General features: G+C 47.0%; 1 protein-coding gene across 6 annotated transcripts in view; it reads right to left on the reverse strand.

Annotated features, from left to right (window-relative positions):
- The window catches only part of LOC119461279 (uncharacterized), a 463,000-nt gene that overhangs the window by 95,312 nt on the left and 350,734 nt on the right, over window positions 1-16,954 (reverse strand). For all 6 annotated transcript variants that reach the window (XR_005193959.2, XM_049672342.1, XM_049672341.1 and 3 more), the window contains exon 3: window positions 6,749-6,829. Coding sequence is in view for 5 of the 6 variants with exons in the window: in XM_049672342.1 (XP_049528299.1) it covers window positions 6,749-6,829 (81 nt within the window). In the remaining variant the exon portion in view is untranslated. The remainder of the gene's footprint in view (window positions 1-6,748; window positions 6,830-16,954) is intronic.

The raw sequence follows: 16,954 nt of genomic DNA on the forward strand, positions 1-16,954 counted from the left end.
GAGCTTCGCGGGCAGCGGCCCGAACTGTGACGACGACTGAGAAACAAAAGAGGGTGGGATATACGGACTCGGTTAAAAGCAAGAAGAAAGGGGGGGGGGGGGAGGCAAGTGAGAGGGACAAGGGTGACAGGCAGTGCGTGCGAACACCTGATAACAGTTGCGTGACGCATCGGTCACACTGTTGGGGCGCGCGTCGCAGCGCACACGCAACCCTGTCGGCTCGGCGGCCGACTCGGAAATAAACAGAAAAAAAAAAAGAACAAACGCAAATGGCTAGAAACACCATAGATTTCTTATGCAGAAATGTTTTGAGTTCCGTATGACACAAGGAAAGTAGCGGAGAGGAGCTAAATATATACCTGCAGCCTGTCGCAAGGAAAAAAAAAAAAAAAATGTGAACGCCAGGCGCCGGCCGTGGCCGGAGGAAGTTTAAGCGCAGGTTATATTAGCAAAAGACTCAGATTGTGATGTTCAATTCTTTAGTGACGCGCCCCTCGCGTACATCGCGTCATACATTCGGCATAATGTGATGAAACATATGTTTCTTGCAGCAAAATTGTACAGAACTGAGTGTTTCATTTTTGATTCCGTAGCTACAAGCTGACTAACATAATCAACGTCTCCGGTACGACAACGGCATTTCATGAATCCAAAAAGCAACAACTACTACTAATCTTCAAGAGCGATGACTTAAGACCCGTATGTGTGCACACAATCAATAGATAACATGCTCTTCTGGCGTCAACAGCCAGACCAAGGAACATCGGCGATGGTGGTGAGTTCCACAACTGTCAAGCTTCGAAATAGTGTGTTCTCATTTTGTGAATTCGCAGCATCACTCTGTAAGTACAGTACTCACGGAATAAAACGCAACATGGAAACTTTAAGCATAACACTTCTTATGTGCAGTTCGAGTGTACCGTATCATATGTCGCTGTGAATCGGTTAACTAAATGCGATGTGGACTCTTATCTAAGAGGAGTACGAGCCAAAATTATGCCGATGTCACATGAACTGCAGACTGGAACCGAAACTATGTGCTCATTAATCATCATCATCATCATCATCATCATCAGCAGCAGCAGCAGCAGCAGCAGCAGCAGCAGCCAATTTTTTATGTTCACTGCAGGACGAAGGCCTCTCCCTGCGATCGCCAATTACCCCTGTCTTGCGCTACCTTATTCCAATTTGCGCCTCCAAATTTCCTAACTTCATCACCCCACCTAGTTTTCTGCCGTCCTCGACTGGGCTTCCCTTCTCCTGGTATCCATTCTGTAACTATAATGGTCCACGCTCACTCAATCCATCCTACGCATTATACATATATGGCCTGCCCAGCTCCATTTTTCCTGCTGAATGTCAACTAGAATATCGGCTATCCCCGTTTGTTCTCTGATCCACACCGCTGTCTTCCTGTCTCTTAACGTTAGGCCTAACATTTTTCGTTCCATCGCTCTTTGCGCGGTCCTTAACTTGTTCTCGAGCTTCTTTGTTAACCTCCAAGTTTCTGCTCCATATGTTAGCACCGGTAGGATGCAATGATTGCACACTCTTCTTTTCAACGAAAGTGGTAAGCTCCCAGTCAGGATTTGGTAATGCCTGCTGCATGCACTACAACCTATTTTTATTCCGTAAATTTCCTTCTCATGATCAGGGTCCCCTGTGAGTAATTGAAGTAGATAAACATACTTCTGTACAGACTCTTGAGGCTGACTGGTGATCCTGAATTCTTGGTCCGTTGCCAGGCTAGTGAACATTTTACTTGTCATGTTCTGCATATTAATCTTCAACCCCACTCTTACACTTCCTCGGTTAAGGTTAATATGCTGATTAGTTAGCCATAAATCGATGTGTTTCATTCCGTAAGCGTTGTACATGATTCTTTTCATTGCTGTTCGTTATAAGTATTGCATCTGCATCATATACACAACGTTGCGTCCTAATTTTGCTTTCGCAGGCAATACTTATCTTTTTTTTCATCGCACGGTATATCGCATGCCATATCTATGAAGTTTAAACAGTCAGCCATCCACTCCGCATAGTTGCACCATCTACCACGTTCGAGCTTGTTTAAAAACACCGCATATTTTGACAGCGAATGGCGCCTCCGGTATCGACGTTGAAGGGCCGCCGGCGCCGATACCGGAAATGAACATGTGAAAACAAAGAGTTCGACCTCCAAGCTGACTTCTCTTGCTCCCGGGTTAGTTTTGTTTTGCTTTCGCGACTTCGCAAACGGCCCGGATGAAAAAAAAAAAAAAGAAAGAAAGAAAGAAAGAAAGAAGAAAGATAGATGCAGAAAGGTTTTTTTCCCCCACTCTCTCTCTCTTTCACGCGGTGGTGACCGGCCACACCTCTGTTCGCAAATCGTGCATATCTGCGGTGGCCAATCAAATCACCTCACCGCAGCCGGGTTGGCCGGTAGCAGCCCTACGACCTCCTAGCGGAAACATCGCGTGTAGGAAGCCCTATAGCGTTTAGTTTCTTTATTTCTTCCTTAGATTTTTTTCTGGCACTCATTCGATTCAAGGAGCACCAGAAGGCGGTAAAATAAAAAAAAAAGAAAACAATCGACTGATTCTAAGTGATTTGGCTCAACGTCCTAAAGTAACGCCATGGCTATAGCATGAGGAACGCCATATTAAGGGTCTCCTGATCCTTTTTTACCATGAAAATAGTCACCCGCCGTGGTTGCTCAGTGGCTATGGTGTTGGTCTGCTGAGCACGAGGTCGCGGGATTGAATCCCGGCCACGGCGGCCGCATTTCGATGCGGGCGAAATGCGAAAACACCCGTGTACTTAGATTTAGGTGCACGTTAAAGAACCCCAGGTGGTCCAAATTTCGGAGTCCCCCACTACGGCGTGCCTCATAATCAGATCAGTGGTTTTGGCACGTAAAACCCCATAATTTTCAATGAAAATAGTCTTTAATATGCACTTCTATTTAAGTTCCCGAGCGTTTTTTGCATACTGCATGCATCTTTCGGAATAAAGTTGTCGTGGCTGTGAAATAAAATCCGTGAATTCATCCTTATAGAAACTTGCCACCACTGAGAAACTACGGCAGGTTATGAAAAAGGTTGACGAGGTACTTTAGCCAACCGTCAAGCCTGCGTGATGACACCTAGTAAAGTATGTATGGTTGTGCGGTCTTACGGAAGGTCTGAGAACTAGACCGCCTTGAGAAATCTAAATTTTCGATGTCCTCCTTGCTGAAGAACTGAGTCAGAAATCGAAACGCGCATTATGCAGACCTTTTCGCGACCTCCGTGGACCCCCTCCTACAAGATTGAGGCCATGTGCCCATGCAGCGGCCCCATCTTAATTTTTTTTTAACAATTTGGGGTTTTACGTTCCAAAGCCATGATACTATTGTGAGACACGCCGTATTGGGGGGACTCTTGATTAATTTTGACCACCTGGGGTTCCTTAATGTGTAACCAATGCACGGTACATGGGCGTTCTTGCATTTCGCTCGCATCGAAATGCGGCCGCCGCAGCCGGGATTCGATCCCGCGACCTCGGGCTTAGCAGCGGAACGCCAAAACCACTATACGACCCCCCCCCCCCCCCCTCCGGCGGGTGTGACGCAACTTGAAAGTAATCTACGGTGGGTACAAAGTCTAGGCGCGCCGAGGGCTGATGGCTTCGTGTGCACTGTAGTGTTCTCGCCGCTTAGTTCGCGTTGAAGGAAGAGGCAGCACGAAGGGAAACTCGCTCGCTGCTGCTACTGCCGCTCTTCCTCACACCAGCGTTCTGGCAGCGAGTGTCCGCGGTCGTCGAGTCAGATGTGTCAATACTTGCCTGCGCGCATGGTGACACTATATGCCTGTTAATGTACTTAGTAATGAATGTTTACAAGTTTTTAAGGCCTCTAAAGCTACTATCCTTACTTCTAATATAGCTGCCTAATAATTTGCTATCGCAAGTCGATGCTTGGCCTTTCGTGCTGAAGCTGCGGCTTCTTCTTTTTTTCGGGACTTCGGCTAAGCAGACAAATATAAATACTTTTCTGCAACTGTGAGTGCACGCACATTCAGTCAAACATATGGAGCCAACAGACAACGAAGGCAGAGAAAACAGAGGAAAGTAAATATATAATTAATTATACGTCTAAACGTATAAAAAGAAAGAGAGAGAAAGAGAGACTGAGAGAGAGAGAAATAAAAAAAACATTATAAACTTTCTTGGCGAGGCGGTATTTGAACCCGGGTACTCACAGTCCGAAGGCGAGCGTCATCCCACTAACGCTATACACCCACGTTTGCAGAACTCCGCGGTTTCATCAGATTTCACAAGCGTGGAACTGGCTTAATTTTTTTGTTTCATAATCTAATCACTGCATCTAATCTACTTCGACCCACGACTGTGTCTTCCTTTACTTGCCACCTATCCTGGTAATTTAACAAACCATCGGTTATCCGTTTTTCGCGTCACACGACCTGCCCAAATCCACTTCTATTCGCACCACCCGGTATGAAAGAGATTGCAGTTACGAGAATGATTCAAATGAAGACCTTGAAGACGCGCTAATAATTAAATACGGTTTGTAATTTTGATATAAACTGGCGCATTGCCAGGCTTTATAGTCAGTGAAGTACCTGTTCGGCACCAGTAAATTGCACCTCTATTTGCCATTTATTTACAACAATGTGCTTACGTAGCACGGTAACGCTCTCAATTACTATCCCGTATGACTGCTTTCAAGCTGCGCAATGTTAACGATAAAAATGAACGCTGAGAAGCTGACATCCCCTTACAAATTTTGGTGTTGAAATACGGTGAATTGAATTGGATAGTGGAAAGGTAGAAGTATTAAAATGGGTGGTCGCTTGATGGCCAGGACAGCTATGTAAACATTTCGCTTTTAATGGCACCGCAATAAAGACGACGTTCTCTCGTTGGCTGTTAAAACACCGAAGGGATCAAGCCCATCAAAATTCACTGAAAAACTAAGGTTTATTGCAGTGATGAATGCCTGTCCCTGCATCGAATGTACTAATTAGATACAATATTGTCACGTAGTAGTGACGCTGGAGTAAACAGTCGTAAAACTGTGTATGACGAAACTGATTCTTTATTGGGCGAACCTGTGCCCACGAAAGCAAGCTACACTCGAAGCGCAACGAAAGCGGCGAACACAGTCGGCGATCGTCGAAAATCTCTGATCTGCGGCGAAACGCGTCGGCTTTTATACGTGAGTTATCGAATGTTCCAGATTAATCCCTGGTGCCCGCGTGTCTTCTAGAAAGTTCTAGACAATTCGCGTCGCTCATACAATCAGATTACATGAGCGTCGGTGACCACAGACGACGGATAGAAGCATCGATAACGTTCGAGAAGCTTCCGATGCAGGCGCGACCTGCGCCGAGCGATAACGTTTAACATTTGTTAGCCGGTGGAAAGCGGCCACCGGTGAAAGATAAACATGTATACGTGTCAATATCAAACTGGGAATGATGTTGTTTATGTGGAACGTGTCTCCCATCTCTGGAGTTTACCCTGGATCCGCCCCTGAGTCCATTGCTGTAACATGCAAATAAATTGTTCCAGGCGATTACCGAACGAGTTCTCGTATCTGTTGCACAACTGCTGCCATGCAACATTTATCGCAGGGCTACTTCGATACTGGACGTAGTAATCATTATTAATCACCGCGCTTGGCAACGGCAAAGTGCACCTGTATTCTCTATTTATTTGCAACTATCTGCTTACCATAGCACGTTAACGCTCTCTGTTGCAATCCCACATGAATGCATGCAACCTGCAGAAAGTTCCCACGCGAGGAAATAAATACGAGTATACCGCGCAAATACAACACAAGGATGTATGTAGTAAGGGACACGGACAAGCGCTGCTTTCAACCACTCAAGGAAAGAAAAAAAGGAAAGAAAAAGTGGAGAAGGAAAGGCAGGGAGGTTAACCAGTTTAGCACAATCGGTTTGCCACCCTGCACTTGGAAGCGGGATGGGGGAGAATGAACTGTCCGTGTCCCTTACTACGTCCTTGTGTTGTATTTTCCGCAGTATATTTATTTCCTCGCAGTAAGAACCAACTCACCCAACAACAGCTTTTATAGAAAGTTACCAGTAGAAAGAAAACCCTGAGAAGCTTGCTTCACCTTTTAAATTCTCTTATTGCAACGAAGCTAGCTCTTACGAAAATTTTTGGGTGAGCTGCGCACGCACGGAGGGCCACGTTTTGAGGCTCCTGTCAAGTACGTGACATATTGTAACGCCTTGGTTGAGACGAAAGGAAGAAGAGGAGGACGACGGATCTTTTTTGGTGCGGAGCGCAGAACGAAACCGGTGCTGGACTGTTTTTCCTGGACTCTCATCCATCACCTGTAAATAAACACGCCTCATCCGTAACAGTTTTGTGGTGGAAGGTGCTGGGTACTCAACCAAGGCGTTACAATATATATACACACTGTACGTACTATATATATGTATTGTGTGTATGCCCAACAAACCATATAATAATGTGTAAAACGTTTTCCAGGAGAATTGTGAGCGCTTGTACATCGATGCGAATTTAACTACTTCTTAACAACTAAACAGCTGTCATTCAAGGAGAATAGAATATGAGTAAATATAACATAACATGTTTTCTTTAGACAAAAGTGAAGCGCTGCATTTGAGTGAGGCGCAGAAGTGAGATTGTATGCTTCGCTTCTATATCTGCGAGGTGCGAGGTATACGGCCCACCAGCGAAACAAAGAAAGAAACGAAGTAACAGGCGCACATACATCCGCTATAGGGTGATATATTCGAGGTTCGTTTCCTGGAGGGACGCCAAGCTCTGGCGGATCCAAACATTTGTAGGCCACCTGCGAAAGAATAAAACATCCATTGTACAAGGTGAACCATGCTGTTTTCGTCAAACATTAAGTATGAAAAGGTAACGAATAGCTTCCAGTATATGCGCGTACCGAAAAGTATTACCGTCGTGTTCCTCGTACTACGAGGTTTCGACTTCGTATACGCTTCAGCTCTACCACCCGACTTACCGCCTTCCGCGTATACCCCTTCCTTCATTACGGGCACCTGTACGCTGGTCAAGACACGTGCAATTTCTCGCGAATCGCGTGCCGAGTTCAATTTTTATCGAAGAACGATCGCCTCCGCACCACGCTGTGACAGCCGACCCTCCTTTCCACGAAAGTGGCGCGAGTCCATTTGTTTCCTTGCCCGCAACACCAGTGCAGCGCGCCAAGAGTGTGTGTGTGTGTTTTTTTTTTGTGTGCCTACAGGAACACACGCATGTTTTGAACGCAAGGCGTGCCGCACTCGTGTCGACAGGCACTCACGCGAACTGGCAACTTCACGCCACGGGCTCCAAATCGAGGTGAACGACGCGGGTGCAGAAGTTGGGGGCGTAAGTCAGTTACACTGACTGCTTTCGCTGAAGTTCTCCTCCGGGGCGCGCAGAGAGCGGTGCCCGAGGCTTTCCAAAATTACACCCACGCACGGCAGCATGCACGTCGCGCAGGAGGAAAATAGAATTTCCGATTTCAATGAGCGAAACAAAACTGTAAACACTAGCGCGCCTGCGCGCCGAGAACGTCGAGATCATGCGATCCTCGAATACAGATAGCGCGTGATCACGCATGTTTCCTCTCTCTCTCTCTCTAATACACCGAAGCCCTTTCGCACTTCCTCGATCTTTGGAACGTTCGCAGGAGTGGGGCCTGTTCGCGCTTTTCGCGCCGCAATAATTTTCGATTCGTATATATGAGGCAGGCCGTTTTATTAGCTATACAGAGTGGGCTTCGCGTGCTTAAGTGCGGCTAAGGTTGACTGTGACATCGTTCTGTGCGTCGGTTCGTGCATCTAAGTTATACGGTGCACAAAGTCGAGAGCGCGTGGGAGGCGAGAAGTGGTGGGTAGGCAGGGGGGAGGGGTGGAGAGATTTTCATCAGAACTGTCGACGGGTTCGACTGAGGATGGTTGCATGCTGCTGCTGCTGCTGCTGCTACATGCTGTCATCGCATGCTTTATGCACACTTTGAACGTCAGCTCGCATGTGCGGGTCCATAGCAGGCGTACACAGACGCGCGTGCGGGAGGCCAGGTCTTCCACGTCCGGCGGGCGGCAGCATGCCGTGCAAGTCCCCGTGGCACGCTCGTCCGTTCTCTGCGTGGCTCACGGAAGGTCCCGAGGAAGCACGCACGACTCGCGTCGCCAACACGCGCGCGCGCGAGTGAGCGAACACCACTGTATAGGCACGCGCATACGTGGGAGATGGCACGGCACCATCACCATGGTGCGATTTGCAGAGCGGCAGTGGTGGGGGGGTTGCTGCTGCTGCCGTGGACAATTCCTCGGCAGCTTTTGGCACGCCGTGAGGTCCGCTCGCGCGCGCGCGTGTGTGTGTGTGTGCGCGGCTGGCGTGCGCGAGGCTGTGCTGGCGGCCGGGGACATGCTAGCTAACGTGGCCACCGGCTCGTCGCGTGATCCGCGGCCGCCGCTGGTTTATGCCGGCGCACGCCTTTGGCCTCGTGCATGTGCGTGATGCCCGCCATGGTAGTCAAGATGATGAGAAAGAGAGGGCGAGGAAGAGCAAAGGAAGCGGTTCGAAAAAAAAAATGGAGGGGAGAAATAAAAGGAATAGCGCCAGGCATGCGAACCTGCGGGCGGCCCCGTCGTCCTATGCGTGAGCGTCGCAGCCACCGCTGCTCCACAGCGGCAGCGGCGTCAATATAACTCACGCATCCGAGTGGTACGTGGCCACGGACGGGTCACCCTCAGTCGTCAGCCAGAGCTGGCTGCGGCGACCGACAGAAGAGGATGTGTGCGCCCACGTCCCTGTGGCTGCTTTCCGCGGATTCGGTCTGCCCTTACCCGCCATCGACGATTGCGGTCCGGTTCTTTGCTCACGGATACGCAGCACGTGTCTGAGTCAGCAAAAAGACATCGTTGAAGACGTAGCGCCTACCACCTCTGGAGTACTTGAAGACGAGAGATGTGGCTCGACAAGATGTTAGCCGTGTTGTGGTCTCGACAACCGCGGTTTACCACTGCAGCTACGCAAATTGTGTACGTGCCCAAGGCAGGAGCACCGCAGCAGCGGCAACTGCTGCTGCATAGCGTCACGCCGATATGCACGCCGTCGCGCTTCGGAACGGTTTCCGAACATCGTACATCTAGGAGCACCAGGACTTCCAGTCCACCTTCACCTTCGACGAAGACCCGCTGACCGACCACTGGGAGTTACCGCAACCGTGGCTTTGATGCCCTGGGTCTCGCGCAAGAAAGCTACGCCATGTGGATTACGCTTTCGACCGACCCACTTCCGTGTTCGACAAGGCCGTTCCGGTGAATGCGCCTGCATTCTGCACCCGTGGTCTTTTAGTCCAGTAGCTTGGCACAGGTGGATGTATACGAGTACGTATGCACTCGTACAAGTATGCGCCTTGACCGACGGCGAATATGCCATATCTGTGCAGAGTGCTTTATGTGGATGACATCGAACGAGTCGTATCCTAAGCGTTTGGCGATCAGATTCATGCATACTGTGGTGGTGACAATCGCCGAATCCGCAGCCAAAGCTTACGTGATCTGTGCAGTGAATAGATCCCAACGGTGTATCATGAATATTTCGTATAAGAAGACGCATTGCATTTGCCATTGCAGTGTTTATGAGTGCTTTTTTTAAACTGTCGTCGTGATAACTGTAAACATAGCTAGAATTTAACACTGGCAATATAAAAGAAAATATTGTTTTTCTTGCATGGTTCGTTCAAGAGCAGTGTGAGTAGTGTTTCATAACGATGTTCAGCGATTGTCTGCTGAACTTGCTATGCAATTGCGCATCAGGTTGAGCGGCAGCATATCGAGAGAAAAAGAACCCAGTAACTTCACATCTCAACTTTGCTTGATGCGTAATTAAGCGCCTAAACCTGGCAAATGTAGTGGAAGCGACTGCGTGCGGTCACCGTATCAGGTCGCTTCCATCCGTCAATTGTCCCTAAATCTTCATATTATGGTGCTCTCGCAGACAGCACGTACTTGGCAAAAGAAAGTACCCGATTAGGTAAAGAAAGTGGTCTCTAAGCACATTCTTCGTTCACGTGCAAGGCGTGAATGTACTTGTAAGCAGCACATGAATTCCCAGATAACAATTCAGACAAGTACGCTTCCATGGATTAATAATTTGTTGAAGCATTTCCGGGCCTTATGTTTTATTGTGAGACGGACGTGCTCGGTTATTTAGGTTGACATATGCATGGGATATGCAGGGTACTTTGGAAAACCTCGTAGCACAGCAAGTTTAGCATCCCTGCAATTGTCACCTTAACGAGCTGAAGGTGGTGCTGCTCGCATTCGTCATGAGGTTCATGCAGCCCCCACTGTTGAAGTTTTATAACTGATCTAATAGGCGTCTAAATTGTCAGGACGAAAACACTGAATCTGGCTGCTATGTCTCAGACTATGCGACGTGGATTCCCTTCTTCAGGAGCATTCACCCCGTCCTAGTTTAGATGTGACGATGGTTAGTATTTTCCCTCCTTCACGTGTAAATCACCGCAGCCGTACTTCAGTATATCACTGTGTTTTCATAGGCGCTACACGAGCTCTAAACAGTACTTGCTGCAGATGAGTGCCTTGTCGCGCTGTAGTGTAATTTCCAGCCATAAAATCCTAAGAATGTAAAACTCGTCTCTCCACAGTCTCACCTTATACAGCAAAAAGTTGCTTGTGCCATGTCATCTAGCTTGTGGCAACATCGCGTGCGTGTGATCTCAGGCACGATATTACGCACTATAGTGAAATATATCCGGCAAGATCTTCTCCAGCCAGATCTCAAACCTGGGTTCGCCGCGTGTGTATCCTGCTGTGAAGCTGTACTCTTAGCAACTTGTAAAGCGCCACACGAATTCGTATGGCTGTGCATTACCATTGCCTCCGAAGATGAAGAAATTGCGGTCACTGACCAAGTCAAGGTGAAAATAGCACAGAGACGTTTCGGGACCAGTACGGATTCCTTGATCACACTAAAAGCAGGCCGCTTTTAGTGTGAGGCCAGCTTTTAGTGTGATCAAGGAACCTGTACAGGTCCCAAAACGTCTGTGTGTTATTTTCGCCTTGACTTGGTCAGCGACCACAATTTCTTCATCATCATGCTACCTGACCAGACGAACTTTCGTCGAACTCTTGGCTACATTGCTCCGAAATTTCGGATGTAATGCGCTGCACCTCACCGCAGGTCTTGGAGGCTCATCCTGCATTTATGGGTCGGGCCACGCCCGCTAGATGTCGACGCGATGCTACAGGCCAGATGACTGAGCCATAAAAAGCGCTCTATAGCCGCAGCTAGCCGTTATGTTGAGATGTTAAACAACATTTTTTTTTATAAATCAAGGGATCGGGAAGCGAGTAGAGGCTATTCGCAGACCTAGACAGATTGTATTACTCCCTGTAGAACAGAATTATGTTTGATACATGAGAACAACATAATGCATGCTACAGTCTGCGAGCAGGCATTCACCATTTACATCGCTGGGAATTTCGTTCCCGTCCTGATCAACAGCGCACATCTGACATAACGTTCCCCCGGTATCGCATCTATAGGTGGCTGGAATTTGCGATATCCTGTTGGACTATATATACAATAGAATAAGATTCTTTGCTCCGGAGTGTGTTGGAACTTGTCGGCAACATTTCGCTGTGCCCCGACTTAATTCAGAAAGTGCAATGGGACCAGTCAATGTGTTTCGAATATAACATCTAGTATAGGCGTACGCTTTTCTTTACCGAGTGTGATAGTTTACGGTTCCCGAGTTTGAGCGTATAGACCAAGGGTGTTAGTGCTTGCGCAAGAGCGCTTCTGCTTGTAAATAAATGAAACAAACAAACAAATCTCCTAGACTTCTTTTGCCAACATGTAAAGGAGTCCAAACGCGGCACACTTTTTCGAGCTGGAAACAGCGAAATTGCTTATCATACATATTGTTCATAAAACTAAAATCTGAACTTTGTCGAGACCTAGACGCACAGCCATGAATTTACCGGTGCACTGTGCTCACTGCGCACGAAGCATCAGGCTATACTTGCTATAATTCCAGGGCGCTAGCGCAGAGCATGGATAAGCTTGGCTTTTATGTTGCAGCCGAGGATCACAAACTTCTACGTTGACTGCACGCATATATTATTGTACACCCCACCCCTTCTTCTGCTATGCGATTTCACCAGAACCTGGTTTGCATCAAGTTGTTAGCACAGGATTGTAGATATACGAGAGGAACAATCTAGAGCGCTGCCGTTGCAACAACATCGCCATCTCCGCAGTCAGCTTGGCGATCTTCTACCGCGCTCCCTCATTCGGTCTTTCTCTTGCGCGTATGGCAGTGGTATTTGCATCGTCGCCATTGTCGTTGGTACAGTTACCGTCATTTTGAGGTGAATCAGGAAAAGGTGAAGCCTAATTTTAAGTGTCTGCGCGAGAAGTCTAAAGCCTGTATATACCCTTCTCGTGCGCGTGCATCGCGCAATCTGCGCCTGGTCGTGGTGTTGTTTTGCGACTCGCTGGCGCAGCTGATATACAAGTATAATGCTAACTCACACATGTTTGGTCGCAATTATGGTGCTATTGGTTCATTTCGCTGCACTTCGCATAAAGGGAGGAAGAGGAGCAGGAAGGGAACGTAATACAGCCGTGATCCTTTCGTTCGGCGCGGGGGTGTGAGGTTTTGGGTTGGCCCGCCGAACAATTAGAGGAGCGTCTGCGCTCATGCATGCGACCGTAGCTCGTGATTCTGTTTCGCGAGCTCATTAAGAGCGGACAACGCAGCCCTAGCTTAGCGAGCAGTTGAGTTCCGACGGCTCGAAAAGCGTGATAAGCCTCGCCCACCTACGGCAGCTGGTTCTCCGTTTTACAGAGGCTGCAGGCAGCAGGGCGTTATATCGCTTGTGGTGTCGGACCGTGCCTGCTTCCGCGGTCATTAATTTTTCATTTGTGCTGCTCGACACAAGCCTTAGTTTAGCCACAAAAAGAAACGCCGCATCGGGGAAATGAGACTTGGCCTGCATTCATGCGTGGCGCATGACGCGCAGTTATACTAGCTGACACAATTGTGTTGTACTTGCAATTGTGTTATACTTGTAGTCTCCGGGATTAAACTTGTATGAAAGTTCATAGTAGAGACCACAATAAAATTTTAGGTATGTTCTGGATAATTTACTCTTTTGTGGTCGTACCTAGAATGCGTTCAATAAATATATTGATGTGCAAGGAAAGGGAGGCAGCAGCTGTAAGAATAAGCAACCGTGGTAAGGCCACTGTGTCTCTTTAGCATTTGGTTTACCAAAGCAATAAAAACGCATTTATTTCGTTAATCATAATAAATTGGTGGTAAAGAGCATTACGAAATTGAAGTAGACGCTTTTTTACTCTTTTTATTTTTAGCTTATTGATGAATTAAGAGAAGAGTAGCGGGCGCCGTCTAACATGCTCCAAAATCTCCTTGCACGCAGTATGTATATATATATATATATATATATATATATATATATATATATATATATATAAAGCACGTTCCTTAATTTAGTGCACTGACTGTCTGCGAGAGATCAGAACAACCTCTCTCCTACAAGGTAGTGAAGAAACGAAAAAAAAAATTTAGACATAATAGTTCTACATAGTTTTCAATACTCTATTTGCTGCCAAACGAAGACGAACTTCGTTCGGTTCACTGCGCGTATTCGTAGCACATCATATATGATTGCAAGCATCATTACAAGCACGGAACCGACTAAAAGAAAAAGTTAAACTAAATGGCTGCGGATGAACAGTTATCAGTGCAGTGTTAATTGAGCGAACTTATTTTGCTAGTCATGGGTGACTGTATGTCGTGTGAGTCTTATGGAGGGAAAACTTTCTCCAAGGCAAGCTCTAGAAGCTATGTGTACGAGGTCAGAGAGTCAGCGAGTGTACGAGGTCAGAGAGTCGTCGGCGTGGACAATGTTTTTGTCACGGATCACATAGTGACAGAAGGGAAGAACGAGACTCTGCGCAAGAGAAAGCAGGGGCACAAGCGCGATAACGTGGACACTGACTTCGGTATGCAAACGATGCAAGGAATTCAAACAAAAATCGAGATAAAGTGATAAACAACCAGTGAACGCGGAATGCTCCATCTTAGGACCAACGTTTAGATAAGGGGACTTGGCTGGGTCAAGTTTGTGACGAAGATGTCGAACTGTTCGCACAAAGCTGAGGTCTTCCTTGTTGGAAAACCTCAGGAAAGCAGCTGCTGGAAAACCACTGCGTTACCTCGCAATGGTGATCTTTGAGTGACTTAAGTGCTTATTCCCATAAGCAGTGTACAGGCGGGTTCGAGAAATCGCTACATGTAGCGCTCTTGTTACGCACAAGCGAGTGAGTAAATACGTTACTTCTCACCTAATGTGCTCCGCTCCTAAAACCTGCTAGAGGTCCGTCGTAAGCCAACGAGCTCTGCTCAAAGGAGGGACGTTTCACTGACGTCATGAAGGCTGAAATTTGTGGCAATAATGCTGAATGTTAGACGCAACCAAGAACGAACAAATAAAATAGCTTTGTGAGGACGCAATAGATCATCACAAAGATCCCAGAGCTATATCATAAACGAAGTAGAATACAGTGCGTTTGCTGGTTTTCGCCTAAGTACCACTTTTTAGGAGGTGTTTCTGGGCCGTGGGGTAAGGAGAAGTCGAGAAGTAGCAACTTTAGTAGAACAGGAGCATTTAAGATTCTACAGGAAAAACACGCATGCTACTATCACACCAACGTGCACGCACATCCACAGCAGGAAAGTTGGCGGCATATAATAATTCACTGCTATAGATGTTACGCTGTTTAGCGGAAGTAACATGAGCTCCAAGTATAACCCGCGTAGCATATATAAGCACGTACACACCAAAGAAGGCGCGCTGTTTTGGAGACCTACTAACCGACTTTGTCGGCTTTTAAACAACGGTGTTTGAGGAAGCGAGCGAAAAATTCTTCCAGCGCATCAAAAAAGAGAATTGCTTCTTTCTTATGGCGAAACGAGAGCTTGAGAGAAAGCAAAATCTGAAAGCGCCAGGCTACATATCCAAATCTCGTGTGCACGCATGCGAGGAGGCCGACCTGCCACACAGAAAACACACATGCCCCTTAACGCTCATAACAAATAATCCATTATGTTCATATAAAGTTCCATATAAAGGCCCTCATATTGCTGTATATTAGGGTGTGCTGTGTGCACGACTTTTGTGATTCTTGCATTTATGCCGGTACATTGCATTGCTTTTGCTCATTTCTATCATTCGCATTGCTTTCAAATCACAGCATTAAGTAAACGCCGCTTCACGACGTCATGACGTTGTGAAGGATCCGTGACGAATCCATTACATCAAGCCAGTGAGGCTCACGCCGCGTCAGTTGTCTGACAGCCCAGACACTCAAAATGCGGCACCCGCGAACGAGCCGCACCAACTGTCGCGTTAATATTTTTGTCACAGCGTGCTCGCGAGCAGCGCGTGGCGTCACGACATTGCGTTTAGAGGCTTGCTTGTCAAGAAAGCCTGCTTGTCAAGATAAAGGCACGCATATACTTAAAGCTCAAGAAAATGGGATTGGGAAACAGACTTAGTGATTGAGCACCAGAATATAACGGCTGCTGATACACTGTCCTGTCGAATTGCACAGAAGCATTGTAAGTACACTTGTGTAAAAAAGGAACAAAAAGAATTAAAATATATACAACATTAAAAAAAGAAACGGATAGACTAGTGGCGAAAGTGCTCTGAACGGAAAGTTCAGTGACCACAACAAAAGGCACCGTTCGGGCGTCTCGACATGTCAGGCAATGCGGAAGTATGATGAATTGCCGGCAATTGGACGGCACAGCGAGCCGCGTATGAACGCTGGTTGAGTGACATTCTGAGGCCACTGAACACGTTACGCGCTTTTTTTTTCTGCTGAATTATAGCAGTGGCTGTGGCGTGGCTATGCCGCACTTTATGCCTGAGGGTTCGCTGGCATTTCTGTCGCTTCAGACAGCGGTAAATGTCCACCACAGAGTTTCGTACTAAGCTTGGTGAATTGTTCAAGGCACTCCAAGAACGTATCATGAGAATTGTAGCGCTACATAAACGGTTGAGCATATCCCGTTGGAGCGTCCAGCCTACGGAGATGAAGAAACATTTTATGAAAGTCAAACGGACAAAGTTTGTCAGACACTAATAAAGCTAAGCACCTTATAGGTCCCACGCCTTGCTCTTCAAGGCTGCAGCGTCAGACAATTTGACTTTCTATTTGCTTATTTTCGTTGGCTTGCTTGATGCGGTCTAGGAAATGCCTTACATACACGTTAGAATGGCCGAACTTCATTTTTACATCGCGCCCCGTGTAAATATGTAGACCACCTCTTTTGTCCCTTGCTTTCCTTTTTTTTTCGTCCCCCTCCCCCCCCCCCCTCTCTCTCTTTCTCCTAGCGACTTCCGCTCATTCCCTTCTCAATGTAGAGTAGCATGTATGTGGCTATACAGATACCAACAGAAGCCTCCGCGTTTCAATAAATAACTTCGATTGTCTCTCTCTCGTGTTAAGTTTACTAGAACGGAAATCTGGCGGTCAAGCCACTGCGGGAATGACGGACAGTACAAGGATTTTCTACGATCTCACAAAACTTCGTTAAACATAAAAATTACGGATTTCTTTTCATTGTTCTTTATGGTTTAATTTTGTTGTGGGCTATAGATACGCGACAGTTCTTTACGAGCAGGTAAATGTTTTAGGCTCACAACTAATTCTGCACATCGCGTATTTTTTCACTGCACAAATAAATCTCAATATGTAAAACTACGAGCGTCACTAAATGTGGATACTTTCTGGACGCCGATCCTGGCAATTGTTTTTCATCTTCTAGAATTTTTTGTTTCTTTGCCTTTAAAGCTCTGAGCGCACTCTAACTGCGAACACTTATAGA

This window comes from Dermacentor silvarum, chromosome 8, assembly GCF_013339745.2.
Source record: "Dermacentor silvarum isolate Dsil-2018 chromosome 8, BIME_Dsil_1.4, whole genome shotgun sequence".
In the NCBI taxonomy this organism is placed as follows: domain Eukaryota; kingdom Metazoa; phylum Arthropoda; class Arachnida; order Ixodida; family Ixodidae; genus Dermacentor; species Dermacentor silvarum.